The 13,924-nt window shown below is 41.2% G+C and overlaps 1 protein-coding gene across 23 annotated transcripts in view; it reads right to left on the bottom strand.

Moving 5' to 3' along the window:
- The window catches only part of Celf2 (CUGBP Elav-like family member 2), an 856,147-nt gene that overhangs the window by 32,083 nt on the left and 810,140 nt on the right, over positions 1-13,924 (bottom strand). For all 23 annotated transcript variants that reach the window (XM_029471522.2, XM_029471494.2, XM_029471516.2 and 20 more), the window contains one exon: positions 11,224-11,358. In XM_029471522.2, the coding sequence (XP_029327382.1) occupies positions 11,224-11,358 (135 nt within the window). The remainder of the gene's footprint in view (positions 1-11,223; positions 11,359-13,924) is intronic.

The following is a 13,924-nucleotide window of genomic DNA, read 5'->3' as shown; positions in this document are numbered from 1 at the left end:
GTTAGAGAAGTATATGCCTTCAAATGCCAAGCCGTATCTCCGAGTTCCATGAAAAAGTTGTCTGCAATTCCAGTCTTTAGCTCTCTTTTCTCTGCCCACAGAGCTGACCTCTGCTCTGCTAGTGTAGATAGATGACCACTCCCAGAGAAGCAACCACAACATCACTCTGCTGCTCTGACCTGTTCCGATCGGTTTTCTTGAGACCTGATCATTTGAGGAGCTTCTAACTCTTGCTCCATCCGTCTATCCCACAAGTACAGAAACTAGGGGTTTATTTATATACACAGTCCTCTATTTTCTTGTAGCTGGTACTTTTATGACTTACTTTAAGTTTTATGTCCGCAGCTTTGTCCCTGTAGCTGATTTTCAGTTCAGCTGTGAGGATAAGCTAGTCAACTTGTTTGATATATCCCAGCAAGGCTCAGTTTGTCATGTGATAAATCAGATCATTGCATACTACAAAGGTATCCTTCCCCTTAAACACCTTTCTACCACCACAAGCACTGCCCAGCTGCTCACCAAAACTGTACAAGCTGGGGTCATCTCTTATCCTTCTTTTGATCCTTTTCACATCAAACCGGCACTAAGTCTAATAACTGACATCCTAGGGCTGAGGTCCATACATGGATGGCTCTTCAGTGCTGCAACAACTTCTGTCCCTAAGCTTCAGCTCTCAGAGTCCTCCATAGTTAATTATTTTCTGTAGATCTCATACTTTGAAATAAATGAGAAGATCCATTTTCTGATCAGATCATTTTACCTACATGTTCACATTTGACATAAGTCTTTCATTCTATTTCTACCTGTAAAAAATTCTATTAATTCTTAAGATTTTGGCTTAAATATCTATTTATATTTAAAATATAATTAAAAACCAAACAGAAATACAGATTTTGAAAACCAAATAGTTAGAAATACAGCAGTCTTCTAGGGAGAGGTTCTCTCTTCCAAATTCTCACTTCCTCAGGACACTCATCCCTGCCCCTGCCCATGCACTTTGCCTGTCTGAATGCTTTCCAACTACGTCTTACAGTTTGCAGCATTTTGCTTATTTTTCTATGTGTCTCTGGTACATAATTTATAAGGAGTTCATGAATTAATCCACACATAAAATGAAAACTCCTTTAGTTATTCTTTTAAAGTTTCTGCTTGGGCTAGTGAGATGACTCAGTGGGTAAGAGCACTGACTGCTCTTCCGAAGGTCCTGAGTTCAAATCCTAGCAACCACAAGGTGGCTCACAACTACCCATAATGAGATCTCATGCCCTCTTCTGGTGCATCTGAAGACAACTACAGTATACTTATGTATAATAATAAATAAATCTTTGGCCAGGTGATGGCGGTGCATGCCTTTAATCCCAGCACTTGGGAGGCAGAGGCAGGTGGATTTCTGAGTTGGAGGCCAGTCTGGTCTACAGAGTGAGTTCCAGGACAGCCAGGGCTACACAGAGAAATCCTGTCTCAAAAAACCAATTCACAGACCACATGAAGTTCAAGAAGACAGACAGACCAAAGTGTGGGTGCTTCAGTCCTTCTTAGAAAGGGGAACAAAATACCCACGAGAGCAAATATGGAGACAAAGTGTAGAGCAGAGACTGAAGGAAAGGCCATCCAGAGACTGCTCCACCTCGGTATCTATCACATACAGACACCAAACCCAGACACTTGAGGATGGTAACAAGTACTTGCTGATAAGAGCCTGATATAGCAGTCTCCTGAGAGGCTCTGCCAGAGCCTTGCAAATCCAGAGGCGGATACTTGAAGCCAACCATTGGACTGAGCATAGGGTCCCCAATGGAGGAGCTAGAGAAAGGACCCAAGGAACTGAAGGGGTTTGTGGCCCCATAGGAAGAACAACGATATCAACCAACCAGACCCCCCAGAGCTCACAGGGACTAAACCCCCAACCAAGGAGTACACATGGAACAACCCATGGCTCAGGCTGCATGTGTAGCAGAGGATGGCCTTGTTGGGCATCAATAGGAGGAGAGGTCCTTGGTCCTGGGAAGACTCGATAGATGTCCCAGTGTAGGAGAATTCTAGGGCAGAGAGGTGGGAGAACACCCTCATAGAAGCGTGGGGGGGGGTGGAATAGGGTGTTTCGGGGGGGGGGGACCGGGAAAGGAGATAACATTTGAAACGTAAATAAAGAAGATATCCAATAAAAAAATGAAAAAGAAAATTTAAACATGAGAATGTTTTCCTTGCATGTATGTTTTGGTATCACTTGTATGCCTGGTATCTGTGGAAGCTGGAAGAGGGCACGAGACCCCCCCGGAACTGGAGTTTCAGAGGGCTGTGAGTTGCCATAAGGGTGCTAAGAATTGACCTTGGAAGAGCGGCCAGTGCTCTTAACCACCGAGATAGCTTCACCCCCAAACTCACCATTTCCGTGATGAAAGGTGTCATTTAAAGGAGGCTCCCTATTTTGAAAAAAGTCTGGTTGAGAAATATTTACATGCTTTCCCTCACTCACGGTGCCTGATCCCTGTCAGATGGAACTCTCCCTGGAAGACTACTGTATTTCTAACTATCTGGTGTTCAGAATCTCAGATTTTAATATCTTAGACAGAAACAATGCACCCTTGGTTATCATGTGCTGCTTCTCCTGGGAACCTACCAAGCAAGAGTGGGAGTAGACTCTCCTAGGGCAAAATCCCTGTGCTTCTAGTTTTGTTTCAAATCGTCAAATCTACACATAAAGACAACAAATACCCAGGGCTCCTGGTTACAGGGAATACATAGGAAACATACAGCTTAAAGAAGACAAGAAAAGCTCGCTTCTCTCTTGCCTCTTGCTCCTTTTTGTTCCCCCTCTCTCTGCATTCCCTTTCCCCCTCTTTCCACAGGGTCATGGCCGGCCTCTACTTCTCTCTCTCTCTCTCTCTCTCTCTCTCTGGTTCTACTACCCTTTTAACTCCCTACCCATGCCATGAATAAACTCTGTTCTATAAAAAAATAAAAGAAAAGAAAAAGAAAAAGAAAAAGAAAAAAGAAGAACACTAGAGAAGGATCTTTCCTCATTTCTTATACTAAAGTAAAAAACTTTAGTATAAGGTATAAAAATGTTACATAAAGTTGTTTTAAGAGTGCAAAAATTATAATTTATACTTAAAACTGGCTAAAGTTATTTTACTATGGGGAGTCTTATTAAAAAATAGTTTTCAAAAAACTAGCAGTAGCATGAGAGAAGACTTTTTGTCAGCTTTATCTACCAATGTGTTAAGTACTTATAAGAACTCCAGATATGAGGCCAGTGGCTTACAGCACTTGATCTTGCAGAGATCTCAGGTTTAAATCCTGGTCCCACACAGTGCCTGCAAACCATCCCTAACTCCAATTGTGTGCACATATACACAGGCAGGCAGAATGTTCATATACATAAAGTAAAGAAGGGGAAAAGGAATCCAGGCAGACAAGAGATCCTCAACAAGTATGTGCTGAGTGAATGAACACGACATCAGGAGATTATAACTACTGCTGTGGCTTTTGGCTTATAGAAGCTCGTGTGAATCTTGATTCCATTGAGCTCTATAACGTCAGGACAAGAACAGACGTGGAAAACTTTTAGAAAAAGTAGCTCAAAAATGTTGAAACTTATAGAAACGAGGGAGTACAACTTAGAGGCAATGAGACAAGGAGTGAATGTCAATCTTTTCTGTACTGTTTTGACTCTGCCTAATCAAAACACATACAAAAACAGCTACTATAGGGCAAGCTGACTGCCTTGAGATTCATTTCCTTCTTGTAATGATAAACAACGAAGAACACTAAATGTGAGGGGAGCAATGGGCGGGCATGAAACTGAGATATTCCTTATGAGCATGGTTCCTGCACTACTAAGACGACCCATGTTTTATAAGTACACTACAAGTAAAAAGTACTCTAAGCTAAATGGATCTCATTCTTTTCTAAGCACTGTAGGTATCCCATTGCAATGTGGAGTTAGTACTACCCATGTAACTCACAGATAGATGCTTGCTAAGGATGATTATATCAGTTTTCAAAGTCTACCTTTCGTCCGTGGTTCTGAAAATGAGGTGCTCTCGATCAGCCATGCTTCCTTATTCTGTATTATGAAATAAGAACATTCTGAAAGCCATGCTTGGTAAGAATCTTATAATAAAAAGGCCAAATTACCCTAGATAACTTTGATCTAAGGTGCCAGCATTGATTAATTCTGTTTCCTGTCAGAAGGAAGAATCCTCAGGAGCTAAGTCCTATGTGACCTTGTCAACGTCACTGACCCGTTTGGGTATCTCCTCAGAGATGCATGCACTGTACTAGACTAGAATGAATGGCGCTTATACATTGTATGTAGACTTTTCACTTGTCATAAAAAATCAAAACCTCAGAAAAAAATCCTAGGCAAAAGCAGGCAGATCTCTGTGAGTTTGAGGCCAACCTGGTCTACAGAATGAGTTAAAGGACAGCTAGGGCTACACAGAGAAACCCTGTTTTGAAAAATAAACCCACAAAATAGAAAAAAAAAACAAAAAAAAATCAAAACTAAATAAAACCAAAAGGAAGGAAAGAAAGAAACAAACCAAGCCTTTAGAAACTAGTGTGATGTGATGTTTCAAATCAAGAAGGAACTATGAACAAAAAACTTCCTACTTTGAAAGTGTATTCCTATCTAGACTAATGGTTCTCAACCTATGGGTTGAGACCCTGTTGGAGTTGCATATCAGATATCCTGTATATCAGATATTTATATTACGATTCATAAAAGCAGCAGAATTATGAAGTAGCAATGAAAATAACCTTATGGTTGGGGGTCCCCACAACCTGAGGAACTGTATTAAAGGTTTGCAGCACTGGGAAGGCTGAGGACTACTGACTAGAGTGTGGGACAAAGGCATATGTTCAAACGATTATCTTACAGAGACACGATGAGTGTTACAATGGAGTGTGAAGCAAGCACTTTGGCAGAAGAAAGAAAAGTGTTATGACATTCACAGGATGCTTATCTCATGTAGACACCTCTCTTCCATCTCTTCTGCCCTCAAGGAGCTCCTTCCTGGGAGGTCCCTATGAAGGAACTTCTATTAACTTGGGGTTAGACTTAGTTAAGCATTTATGTTAAAATGATAATCATATTCCATGGAAAACTTAATTGATGAGGAAGACATGTGCACTGATTATTAAAATATAAGTATTGAGATATTTGAAACAATTTTTAGCAATTAAAAAAAATCCTTTACTGTAGTTTGATTTGCACAAGTAGTAATATGTGGTTTTAAAAAAGCCACTTTTAAGCTGGCATGGTGGTACACACCTTTAATCCCAGCAGTCAGGAGGTAGAGTCTGGTAGATCTATGGGAGTTGTTCCAGGCTAGCCAGGGAAATATGAAATCTTGTCTCAACAACACAAACCAAAAGCCAATTCTACCCCTACATGCCATGTCAAGAACAAGCTCTGCTCTAAGCAGGAGACGGCTGAGAACTTTCCAAGAATGAGCCAAAGGAGGAATGCTGACATTCTAGGAAGGCAAAGTGCAAGAAGGAGGGACAGCAGGCATATGATGAAAAGTGACACCCCAGGAGCAGGGAAGAAAGAACATCCAGACAAGACCAGGAAAGCCACAAAAAGGAGGTTGTTTTAATAGCCTAGATCACACAGAACCAAATTTAAAGTGCTCAACAGGGTAGAGCATGGAAATTGCATTGGAGCCTGTGTAGTAATAGAGGAAGTGAAAACAAGGCTCTCCATGAGGCTAGTGTCAGCGGGGAGAGATGGCATTTGTAGGACGGACCAAGCAGGCTGAGAGCCGATGAGGTATGCTGCTGCTGTGTCAGGACTGAGACTCTGCACTGCACCTATCAGGATGTGCGGAGTAGGAAGGTAGCAGGAAGAACAGGTCAGTGGACATGCCTAGTCATGGACTTCCTGAAGTTCAGGTGTCACAGTGTGCCTTTTCTCTATCTAGGACTCTGGGCCTTGGCATACACTTACAAGTCACTGCTTGGGAGCAGTGTAGGGCCTAGCACACTTTAATACACTTGCCACACTGAAAGGCTCCTAAGTGTGACTCAGAAATCTGTGAATCACTTTTTTCCACAGAGTGCACAGGCTTTCTGGTGATGCAGATACAGGCACATTTAATAACAAAGCCCCCTACACACTGAAAGGCTGCAGGATAACCTCTAGGGACAGATTTTGTATCTTGTTATATGCATCTGCCTGAGTGACACAGATATGACAGGGACAGCATCCACTCTGTAGTCATCTGTGTGTGAGGGGGCATGACTGGCCTGAGCCCATGAAAACATCCCTCCCTTTCTCTTGCCTTAAGTGCTCCACCAGGTCGCATCAATATTTCCCTGGAACTCAGACTGTTGCAGTCTTCAAGGAGACTGAAGATAGGGAGAAAGACTGCCTACCGAGAGTTTAAAGGGAAACTCTTTGAAGAGCCAGCAGTGGGGGTAAGGCAAAGCCTCCTGACATTTTAAGATGGCTCATGCTATTGAGAGAAATTATCCATTATCTTCAAGTGTGCACTTGACTGAGTCTGCACTTACAGAAACATTCAGAGAATTTTAAAACATCTTTTTATTAAAAAAAAAAGAAAGAAAAAAGAAAGAAAACAGGAGGCTAAGAAATAACACACTAGACAAGTATGGTATTGCAGTGTTAGGTTTTAGACAGAAAATGCCAAAGAAAAGTTCACGTATGGTCAAAGTAATGCTGATGTCAAGCTCTGAACATTGCCAGAGAAAAACAACTCATCTATAAACACTGTAGGAGACAAATATTACTGCCTTTAATACCTAGCTATCTGCTGGACATACGGTTCATCTCTTTCTAGAAAACAAACATGATTCTCAAAAACAGGTTCAAAAGTGGGTAATAAGAAATGACCCAAGAATTAATTAACTAAATAGACGACTGAAGTAAATAAAGGAAAAATTACCCTATCAAAAGAAAAGAAACGCAATTAAATCAGGCTCCAGAAGACCTATGAGGAGCTCATAAAGGGAACAATATGCACTCACCTGCTTTTTAGTCTTTCATGATTTAATTTCTAATTTTATTCCCTACTATCTGATAATTGCACGAAACACTTATTCTAACCACAGGCAATTTAAACTATTTTAATTTTTATTCCAAGGCCATGAGACAAAGGAACCTATTTATTGCTTAAGGGTTTTTTTTTAAAACAAAAATTAAGGCTTAATCTTTCATGTTTTAAAGCCAAGACTATTTAAAATCATTTATAATAATGCTGTAGGGAGACTTTTTCTCAGTATGCAAAATTGAAAAGATAAATTTACAATTATGAAAAAAATTAATAGTTTGGGGATTAAATTGTCCTTTTCCTTTGTAGATGAATTTATCTGGAACTTATGAGACATCTTTAAACACAGGGTAAGTTCAAGCCCTGTGTGGAAGTGTAAAGATGAGGCCTCATGTATTTTATAGTAGGACTGTTCATGGTATAGACCGTAAACTCACTGGACTATCATTTTAAACTGTGAGTGATAGCACGAGCCCTGTGATGGCATGTAGCACTTTATTTTATAAGCAATCATCCTGAAGAATAGAGGCAGGAATGTTACTAAGTTACTAACCATATTTTCTACATCTCTGAGAAAGTCCCTGGAGGGAGTTAGGAACTTTTACTTAAATTAGGGACATTTATTTTTATTTAAAAAAATTTTTTTTTACTTACATAGGAAAAATACTCAAAAAATTAGTTTTAAATTGCTTTTTTCTGTCACACTTAGAGGTTCTAATGAAGTCCTCTTAGCTATTATGAAGAGCGTTCTTTGCAGGGAAACCTCTTTCAGTGATCCTTAGGCAGCAACATCTACTGAAGGACAGCATGCTGCTCCAAGAAGACTGAGAAGGACTCATTGCTAATGGGACATTGTGACAACATCAGGAGGGAGGCAAAAACATTTTCAAATACATTTTCTCTCTGGCTATAAGAATATGAGATGTTCTCAAATAATTAAACTTCCCTTCTGACACAGGCCATCTTCCTAGACTGAGCACCCTCTGTTTTTAGAAAGTTCAAATAAAATTCATAACCAGGCATGGTGGCACATGTATTAAAGCCAGTACCTAGGAGAGAGGCAGGCTGATCTTTCTGAGTTCCAGGCCAGCCAGAGGTATACAGTGAGACCATGTCTTAAAACCCCCAAAATACAATACAAAATAAACAATTCGTGATTTTTAAAGTATTGGCTGAAATGGTATTATAGTTGTATCCGAAAAGTCTCCTATAGACTCATATGTTGAGAGGTTATCCCCCTAGCTAGTGGCATGATTTTGTAAACTTATATTAACTTCTGGAGTTAGGAACCTACCTAGAAGAAGTAGGTCACTAGGACATGTTAGAAGTTGTATCTTGCCCTGGCCACTTCCTGTATTTTGTCTTTACTTCCTGTTGCCATTAGACAAATAGCCCTCTCATCTATACTCCCACTAACAGTGAAGTTCCTTGTGATAGGCTCAGAAACAGTGTCAAATGACTGTGGACTGAACCCTCTGAATCATAGGTAAGACAAGTTATGTCAGGTATTCATTCTGTCAGAGTGATGGGAGAGCTAACACAAACAGCTATGGATCCAGTAACATGGGCTTGTTTCTCTTCTCTTCTCTTCTCTTCTCTTCTCTTCTCTTCTCTTCTCTTCTCTTCTCTTCTCTTCTCTTCTCTTCTTTTCTTTCCTCTTCCCCTTCCTTCCTTCCTCTCTCTCTCTCTCTCTCTCTCTCTCTCTCTCTCTCTCTCTCTCTCTCTCTCTCTCTCTCTCTCTCCCCCCCTCTCCCTCCCTCCCTCTCCCTCCCTCCCTCTCCCCCTCCCTTTCTCTCTGACAGTGTTTCACTATTTTCTCTGGCTCTCCTAGAACCCATTATGTAGCCCAGACTGGTCTCAGAGAGATGAATCACATAGAGACCTAGTTACCTCTGCTTAAAGTGCTGGGATTAAAGGTGTGAGACACCACACCTAGTTAAGCACCACTGTTTCCTCGCCTGCCCCTTCCCAGAAGTAGCACTACCCTTGCTAACTTACTATCACTCTAAGTTCCTCCCTCCCTCATTGCATCTGTCCTTTTTTGAAGACTACATGGTTTCTTTCACTTCATTCAGGCTTTGGCACAAATGCTACCTTCTGACAGAGGGCTTACGTCCTTCAGATCCTTCACTGTATATCTTATTCTGTTTTATCACTATCAACAGCCTTATGTCATTTAAATTAATATTTATTTCTTATTTTCTGAGGTCTCCTGAAGACTTAAAGACTCTTAAGTATTATGTATTTCTGGTTTAATTTGCCATTTTTTTTAACCACAAAGACACTGTCTACCATTATAACATACCTTACAGATATTACTTACCGAATTATAATATTTTCACATGTAATATATTTTAAGGAAATCACTGTTGTTTTCATAAGGGAGAAACTAATAATGTTAAAGTTGTTTGTGATGCTTAAAATTGACTGTCAGCTTAACAAGATCTAGAACCACCCAGGAGACAAACCTTTAGCTGTGTCTGTGAGAATATTTCCAGAGACGTTAACTGAAAGTGGGTTGTACTGCTCTCTGATCGGGAGGGGTTAATCAATAAAAAGGGGACCATGAGCTGAGTACCAGCCTTCATCCTTTCTTCAGACTGTAGAGACAATGTGCCCAGCAGTCTAAGGTCCTGTAGCTATGACTTCTGTATGCATATGATACACATAAACCTTTGAACTCTGAGCAAGTAAAACTTCTGCTTAAGATGGTTTTTTTTTTTTTTTTTTTCCAGAATAAGGAAAGTAGTTAGCATAGGGTCACTAAAGGAGTTATTAAAGCTATACGTTCATTTCTTGAAAATATTGTCAAAAGTTGACTTTTCAGTCTCCACGAAGACTAGGATGGCTAGAAGAATCTTCACCTTCCTCAAGAATGAGTACCTGGATGAAGGAGCCAATGCTGACAGTCCATGGGATAGCCCTCACAACAGCCACACCCACCAGCTGCCTGTGCGAGATAATGGGAACATGCCCTCAGCAGCCTCTGGGCCCAAGCCTGGAATGGCTGCAGAACCTGTGAATGCTCCTGTTGATGGAAGAGGCCCCTTCCCTGTTGCCCTCCAATAAAAATGTGAAAACCAACCCTCCCCAAAAGTTGACTTTTCATGAATATCATTTATTCCAAAAAGTAAAACCCACATAGAATAATGGTGTATTTTTAAAATACTTGAAAGAATTAAATCAACATACGCATGGGCTGTTGTCTAGAGATTTTAGCACATTAGGGGTGAATTCAGGAGATTCTTACAAACACTGCTTGGGTTTTTCCTTCTAGATGAATAATGCTTTATAAAGATCCAAGGGCTGTTTCTCCCTTCAGTCCTACAGGTCTGAGGAGCATGTCTCATTGCTTCCTGAAGTCAGACTTCTTGAGAAAGCCTTTGGGAATATGCTGTAGCTTTCATTTCCTATTTTTCCATAATAAAACCTTGCACAATTACAATAAAGTTCTGTCACCACTTAGCTAATCGTCTGGACACAGGTGATAGAAGGTCACAGGATTTTCAAAATTAGAAGCAAGATTGCTGAAGCACACTCCCTCGTAGGTTACAGAGGAGGAGAGGACCAGGAAATCCAGAGAAGGAAGCCAATGACACACTCCGCTTTCTGTTTATTTTTTAAAAATAGAGGAAATAATTCATGATAAGTGTGCAACCCTATTAGGTCTTTCTTGTACAAAAAAAAAAAAATGTTACTAGCCCTTGAATAAGGCCAACAAACTTTCTAAGGAAAAAAGATATCCAATTATATAAGCCAGCATGTGACCATAAATGAATGCACATTGCCCTTTAGTACTCAAAGGTACAGAATAGAGTTGGTGTGAAAGTCAACACCAAAGAGATCAGAGTTTGAGACCAGTAGAAAATTCTTAAACTTTTTTCCCCTTTAAGAGAACAGGAGACAAAAGTGGAGCGTGAGACTGAGGGTTGCTGTAGTAATTAATACCCAAGTATTGGAAGAAAGAAAGGAAATGTTCATAAAAATAAAGAGACTGAAATTCTTCACTGAAAACTTGTCTCATTTTATGCTTGGAAAATAAACACATCCATTCAAGTTTCTCCTTAAGAAAATAGGAACTATCTTAAGCCAGAGACCCTGTGCAGGCTTCCCGACACCAGCCTAACCCCCTGCCTCAGGGTGCATGAAGACATGCATGCACACAGATCTTGCCATGTGGTGAAGAGCCAAGCTTCTCACTCACCGGGGCTTGTGAGGGCTCCCAGGGCACTGCTTGTGCTAGACAGAGGGTTTGCATTGGTGCTGGTGGCTGAGGTTTGAGCAGCAGCTGCAGCAGCAGCCAGTGTTGCCAGGTTCTGTAACTGTAAAGCATTCATGCCTGTAGAGGAAAAAGAAAAGTGATATTAGCCACAGGCCCAAATTTTTCAGTTTCTAAAATAAAATTGAGTACATGCATACACACACACACACACACACACAGAGCCTCCTTGCACTTGATCCTGTGATTTGCTCATCAGAAGTGCCTCGGGGATACGTCCAATTATGTCTTAAATAGAACCTGGGTTTGGTTTCTCAGAAGATCTCTGAGTGTTAATGAGGTCATCTTCCACTACTCGAGATGGAGTACTAAAAGGGGCACCTGCACTGTACCCAGTACGTTTAAACAGACAGCTCAATGAGGTAGACTAACTTGGGCTGTCTTCTCTCGGGATTACAGAGGTATTGTGGAAGTTAAGAGAGGACTCTGTACAGACCTGCCAGGGTAATGGGGACTTAGCTGTGGTGAGAATGGGGAGGTGTGGGCAGAGGTGGTTGCAGGACAAGTCTCGGTAACTTCTACACTCCCTAATCTTACAGGTGCACAGATAAAACACAGGAATTATATATAGTTCATTGCTTAAAGGTTCCTGCTCTAAAATTCAACTGGCAGGGCTACTAATCTTGGCTCTGTTATTTTTCCAGATATGTAGATGTAGGCAAATGACTTAGCCTCTTTGTTTCTTGGTGGCCAGGCTAACTGTACCTGAATGCAGGATACAAATATGATGAATGCAAATTACTCTGGCATGATCTAAGTAAATACTCCCTGAATGTTAGTAATTACAGTTGTCCTCAGCTTTATCTTATTATCTGCACAGTAGGAACTCATTATGGGAGGAGCACAAACTGGCACTGCCTTAAATCACTTTAGCTGTATTTGCATTGATGCCTGAAATCCATCCTCAGGAGCACTTGACAGAAGGAGAGAACCACCTCCTACAAGCTGCCTCTGATCTACACATGTATGTGGTAGTAGACAGACACTCTGTCTGTCTCCTTTTTCTCTAACACACACACACACACACACACACACATGAAACCTACAGCCAGTGTATTTTTAACTACAATGACCTTCTGATTAGTAAAAGTTAAACAAAATCCACACAATGTGTAAGAGTGTAGGATGGGCTGAAAGACCTTGGGCCATGACTGCTGCTTTTGCTGCTTATCAACATCCTTTTCTCCCCCACTCCTGTTTCTAATCCACAGGTTCTCTAAATACCCCAGGTATTTCCCCCATAATTCTCTTCACAGTAAGCAAAGGCAATGAGGTTTTTCTTCTTCTTTATTTTTATTTTTTTTAATTAGGTATTTTCTTCATTTACATTTCCAATGCTATCCCAAAAGTCCCCCATGCCCTCCCCCCTCCCACTTCTTGGCCCTGATGTTCCCCTGTACTGAGGCATATAAAGTTTGTAAGACCAATGGGCCTCTCTTCCCACTGATGACCGACTAGGCCATCTTCTGATACATATGCAGCTAGAGACACGAGCTCGGGGGTACTGGTTAGCTTATATTGTTGTTCCACCTATAGGGCTGCAGACCCCTTTAGCTCCTTGAGTACTTTCTCTAGCTCCTCCATTGGGGGCCCTGTGTTCCATCCAATTGCTGACTGTGATCATCCACTTCTGTGTTTGCTAGGCCCCGGCATAGTCTCACAAGAGACAGCTATATCTGGGTCCTTTCAGCAAAATCTTGCTGGTGTATGCAATGGTGTCAGCGTTTGGAGGCTGATTATGGGATGAGCTAAAGAGTTCTATATAGAAAGAGTTGGAGTCCAGTAATCAGCTTAACTTTACCATCTTAGGACTTGAATCCAGATACTCAATAACTATCTGTACAACAAATCTGCTCTGTTTAAGAAGAGTGGCCTGGTAATGGTCCATTTGTGCTGGGGGAAGGGAGATAGATTTTTCTAACAATATTCCTAAACAGACTGCTAGCCAGCAGTGTATAGCTGGCTGAGTGCATAAACACTGGCCTGGCTTCTGAGCACTAGAAACAACACTGTTTCTGTGTGCTCCTTTGCTTGGCCTCCTGATTTCAAAAGAAGCTCGTGAGGGTTTTGCTGTAAAATAAGTTCTCATTATGCCACAAATCACACCCTGCCTTCCTTAAGGAGCCATTGGACTTGTTGGGCTATGGTAGAAATCAGAACAAGCCCCCACTTCTTTGGTGTCACTGCATAAAAGCAGGATATGGAATTTGTGAAATCTGGTGATCAAGTGTGTTTGGGAGTAAGGCTCTCTCTGTCTCTGATAATGGTCGAACAGTGGCACATTATTAGAAACACTGTGGGGATTAAGCAGCACTGGGCTAACTTTTCTGTTTCACTTTAGTAGAGTGCAAGTAGAGGAATGGGAGCTGCCTGGCGTTAGTGAGACCCATTCAGGCCCAGAAGGCTGCACTTAACACACTCCATACTCAAGTATGACAAGAGCGCCTGGATGTGGGTGATTTTGCAAAGACATAGGCCCTCTGCTAGATCCATCTGTCCATTTTTTATGACTAATAGTCCTTTAATGTTCTAATGATGTAGGCCAGATGACCACACTACATCACCAACAGACAGTTGGGCATATAAGATGGCTTAGCACTGAAATTAAAACCTATACCATACACCT

Source organism: Mus caroli, unplaced genomic scaffold (assembly GCF_978045245.1).
Source record: "Mus caroli unplaced genomic scaffold, Mus_caroli_1 scaffold_2, whole genome shotgun sequence".
Lineage (NCBI taxonomy): Eukaryota > Metazoa > Chordata > Mammalia > Rodentia > Muridae > Mus > Mus caroli.
Note: the sequence above shows the minus strand (reverse complement) of the source record. Positions and strands in the feature narration are given on the sequence as shown.